This window comes from Spinacia oleracea, chromosome 4 (genome assembly GCF_020520425.1).
Source record: "Spinacia oleracea cultivar Varoflay chromosome 4, BTI_SOV_V1, whole genome shotgun sequence".
NCBI classification, from domain to species: Eukaryota; Viridiplantae; Streptophyta; class Magnoliopsida; order Caryophyllales; family Amaranthaceae; genus Spinacia; species Spinacia oleracea.
The window spans coordinates 126,644,907-126,649,759 of record NC_079490.1 but is presented as its reverse complement, the minus strand read 5'-3'; the positions used below and the strand labels follow the sequence as shown (position 1 = coordinate 126,649,759).

Here is a 4,853-nt window from a genome sequence, read left to right as displayed (position 1 = left end):
GTTGAGAATCAAATATGTAGACCTCACGTTTAGACAAGCAAAGAACTAAAAGCATCCAGTGACTCCTACATACAATCAATAAACGTATGTAGTTAGAAAAAAAAAAGTTAAATTTATAACAATCAATTAAAAACGAAGTTCAAAGTAATTTTCATACTTTTCGTAGTATGGACATAAGATGAATGTCTTAGAACTAAGTGCACTCATGGACCTCGTCATGTACAATAGAATTCGATCTGCATCGGACTTTAACATGGTGGCCGAGATCATCTCCGGGCACATGAATCCAATACTATTGGGGTGACAATCATCGTGAAAACACAACTCACTCAAAGCCCTATAATATATAGTGTAAGAACGTTAAGACAATCATAGAAATCAAATTTAGGGGCAAAATATGAGTTTAGGTAACTCACGTAACAAAAACTTGTATTATTGATATATTGAGCCATGCTCCCGAGAGAAGTTGATCGGTGTCTTCAACGGTGACACTAATTTCAAAGTCCTTTTCCATATTGAATGTCCTTTTAGTGCAATGTACCTTAACGTGCTCCCCTTCTTTTAATCCCAACATCATAGTTTTCATCACATTGCACTTACCACTCAAATTTTGCACTTTATAATTTTCAAGGAAATAGGTTTTTGATTTAGTGTTGGACGCTTTTGTTCCACTTCCCCCAAGCACTATCTCTTTCCCTTTGTTCCCTTTCCCTTTAGGCTCTTTACTTGTAGGCTTGTTTACCTGAGGTATGATTTTCAAATAACGATATACATATTAGTGAGAATACATGGTATAATAGTTCTACTTCAAATTATCATGCATATGTTAGTTACCTCCTCATTCGTAAGCGACACCAAATGCTTTGGCCACTGAGTGAAGGTACCATGAGCTTGAGCAAGTTTCTTAATATATTGAGAAGGCACGGGGACGGGAGCTTCTTTGTACGCGGGCTCAAAATCATCAACGCTCACTTTCACGTTATCGGACGTGACGTCGTTGTGGTGATCAAGGAGCAACTCTGGACATATGGTACCATAGGCAACAAAGACTTTCTCCGAGCCTATGTTCAGGTATAGATGGCACGGGACAGGTTCCTTATCATTTATTTTGAACAATAACGCAAATACAATGTAACATGTTAGAAAAGTTCAATAGAATTAACTAGAAACAAATTACTTGAAAAACACAAATTATCATACCGTAATGTCGGCAAATGGATCTAAACCCCCGGAACGACAACTACTATGAACATTTGCGTCTATCCTCATCTGGCTTGGTATTTGGACACCAAGTTCTTTAGCAAATGTGATAAATTTCTCCATAACCATGGCATCCATCTTGGAGTTCATCTCTTGTATTGTCTCATCTTTGACCCTTTTGGTCACTCTTGCTTCCATTTCCTCCATCTCCGCATCTCCATACCGTCGAAAGCTACGCCGCTCTCCGGTCCCCCACACAGCTTTGATGCCTACTCCACCACCAAATGTTAGTGGTCTCCCTTCTTTAGTCTTACCAAGTGCACGAGATAAGACATCATCTCGTGCACTTTTGGGAACAAATTCCCCTTCATCTTGTTTCCTTTTCCATTCATCCTACATGAAATCAAATGGTTTTGAGAAAAGTTCAACACTTGGTTTCATATTTAAGAACATATATGAAATTAGAGGAATCACAACATTACGCAAAATTGTTAAATGAACTTACAATATTTTCTTTGACCTTTTGTGTGCCCTCATCCGGCAAGTAAGGATTTCCTTTCTCATATGGTACCGATCTTGCAAGAAGCCATAAACATGTCCTACTCGGCAAACTTGAAGAAATTGTAGACGCAGAGGAACCTTCAGATGACGAAGAAACTGAGGGAATGTACCCTTTTCTCTGCCATTCACTTGTCATTTCAGCATATGATTTCTGTCCCATATGATGAGGATATATGTTGAAAGATTGACTTTGTCTTGCTTTCTCACTTATTTCCTAATTTTAGGGGGGTAAAAGAAATTATTACAACAAAATAAAACTTAGATTATAACAAGACTTTAAATAAGAATAATTTTTATACCTCAGCTTCTTCGGAGGTACGTATCTTCACAAATACCTTTCATATATCCTTAGTTATATAACTATACAAATCATATGGCATCTTTTCATCTTTTGGCCTTTTTCTTGTACCCCAGATCCAACCAGTCGTCAATCTTGATTTGAATTCCCTCCAACGCTTATCACAACTCTTTAAGACAACTTCTTTCTTAGTTTCATCTGTGATATGAAATTCTCTCTAAATGAAAGAAAAAGAAAAGGAACAAGAAAGTCTTTTAGCACATGAAAAAGACACGTAGATATGTACAACTGAATTTCCAAAATAAAACCGGTTACCTTGACGTCTTCCCACAAAGTGTCTTTTATTCCTTGTGAAACATCTTCCCAGGTTCTGATCAATATTGAAACCTTTGCGCGACTTATCTCGCCAATGTGATTCTTGTAATCCGTTGCCCATTTCCCTGTGGGTCGGTCCAAGTGATCCCATTCAATTATTCTTGGAACCCCGGGCATGGATTTTATTCCTTTTGTAGGGCCTCTTGGCTTCTTTTTTTGCTTTTGGGGCACTTGATTTGGTGATTTGTTAGAAGGACCTGAATTTGCGTGTTGATCTTCATCCATGCCTGACGCTACTGCATTGGAAAATCATCAAAATTACATACCTTCAAAAGCAGGATTTTAAAATAAAAATAAAGAACTGATCAGTTCTGTGCACTGATCTGCACAGCTCAGATCAGAACTGTGCAGATCAGTGCCCAGAACTGATCAGAACTGACCAGTTCTGTGCACTGATTTGCACAGCTCATATTAGAACTGTGCAGATCAGTGCACAGAACTGATCAGAACTGACCAGTTCTGTGCACTGATCTGCACAGTTCTGATCAGAACTGTGCAGATCAGTGCCCAGAACTGATCAGAACTGACCAGTTCTGTGCACTGATTTGCACAGCTCATATCAGAACTGTGCAGATCAGTGCACAGAACTGATCAGAACTGACCAGTTCTGTGCACTGATCTGCACAGTTCTGATCTGAAATGTGCAGATCAGTGCATAAAACTGGTCAGTTCTGATTAGTTCTGTACACTGATCTGCACAGTTTCTGATCTGAACTGTGCAGATCAGTGCACAGAACTAGTCAGTTCTGATCAGTTCTGTGCACTGATCTGCATAGTTCTGATCTGAGCTGTGCAGATCAGTGCATAGAACTGGTCAGTTCTGATCAGTTCTGTACACTGATCTGCACAGTTTCTGATCTAAACTGTGCAGATCAGTGCACGGAACTGATCAGTTCTGACCAGTTCTGTGCACTGATCTGCACAGTTCTGATCTGAGCTGTTTTGATATGAGCTTTGCAACATTTTGGAACAGATCGAAACCCAAAAAGACACCATCAATCATGCATGCTGTCATTATTTCGATTCTAACCCAAACCATATGCATAGTTATAACTTTCTAAGCCTCGTACTAATCTATTATTCCACATTTAAGGGTAATTGGGTCGTTATAGTACATATTTAGGCAAAAATGACGTTTTCGAACCCAACTTTTACCTAAACAACCTAAGGAATGTTTTCAAACTTATTACATGTCTCATATGCATAGTTATAACTTTCTAAGCCTCGTACTAATCTATTATTCCACATTTAAGGGTAATTGGGTCGTTATAGTACATATTTAGGCAAAAATGACGTTTTCGAACCCAACTTTTACCTAAACAACCTAAGGAATGTTTTCAAACTTATTACATGTCTCATATGCATAGTTATAACTTTCTAAGCCTCGTACTAATCTATTATTCCACATTTAAGGGTAATTGGGTCGTTATAGTACATATTTAGGCAAAAATGATGTTTTCGAACCCAACTTTTACCTAAACAACCTAAGGAATGCTTTCAAACTTATTACATGTCTCATATGCATAGTTATAACTTTCTAAGCCTCGTACTAATCTATTATTCCACATTTAAGGGTAATTGGGTCGTTATAGTACATATTTAGGCAAAAATGACGTTTTCGAACCCAACTTTTACCTAAACAACCTAAGGAATGTTTTCAAACTTATTACATGTCTCATATGCATAGTTATAACTTTCTAAGCCTCGTACTAATCTATTATTCCACATTTAAGGGTAATTGGGTCGTTATAGTACATATTTAGGCAAAAATGACGTTTTCGAACCCAACTTTTAACTAAACAACCTAAGGAATGTTTTCAAACTTATTACATGTCTCATATGCATAGTTATAACTTTCTAAGCCTCGTACTAATCTATTATTCCACATTTAAGGGTAATTGGGTCGTTATAGTACATATTTAGGCAAAAATGACGTTTTCGAACCCAACTTTTAACTAATCTACAAATTAACTTGGTGAAAAAATAGTTGCCAAAATAGTACCTATCTCACTATTTCTCTTTTTCAACATAAAATCCTTCATCATGATCTCGGCGCGTATAACTCATGTCAACATCGTCAATCATTTGAGGGATATGCCAGGAGGAAGGTGGAATCTCATTAAACTGCTCATCATACTCTTCTTCATCATCTACATCCTCAACGCCAAGTATTCTTCTTTTTCTCCAGAACAACTGACCAACTACGATCGGCAGGGTCAACCATGTAAAAGATTTGTTTTGCCTGTGATGCTAATATGAAAGGATCTGCAAGATGCCCAACTCGACTAAAGTTTACAAGTGTCAGGTACCCATGTTCATCCTTTTTGACACCGCGACTAATATCAACCCACTTGCACCGGAATAGAGGAATCTTAAAATACTTATATTCCAACTCTAATATTTCTTCAATGACTCCATA

General features: G+C 37.6%; 1 protein-coding gene across 1 annotated transcript; it reads right to left on the bottom strand.

Annotated features, from left to right (window-relative positions):
- Nucleotides 1–2,099: 2,099 nt before the first annotated feature.
- On the bottom strand, nt 2,100–2,718 carry LOC130471863 (uncharacterized). Its single transcript, XM_056842198.1, has 2 exons — nt 2,375–2,718; nt 2,100–2,276 (listed from the first exon to the last, which is right to left on the bottom strand). Exons 1-2 carry the CDS (start codon nt 2,657–2,659, stop codon nt 2,100–2,102), a joined length of 462 nt encoding a protein of 153 aa, XP_056698176.1. The 5' UTR covers nt 2,660–2,718.
- Between the last annotated feature and the right edge of the window lie 2,135 nt (nt 2,719–4,853).

Excerpts from the sequence above, each read along its gene's own strand:
- LOC130471863 (XM_056842198.1), bottom strand. The coding sequence starts at position 2,659 with ATGGATGAAGATCAACACGCAAATTCAGGTCCTTCTAACAAATCACCA. Across the intron at positions 2,277-2,374 it reads CTTTGTGGGAAGACGTCAAG|AGAGAATTTCATATCACAGA; the intron begins GTAACCGGTTTT and ends TCTTTCATTTAG.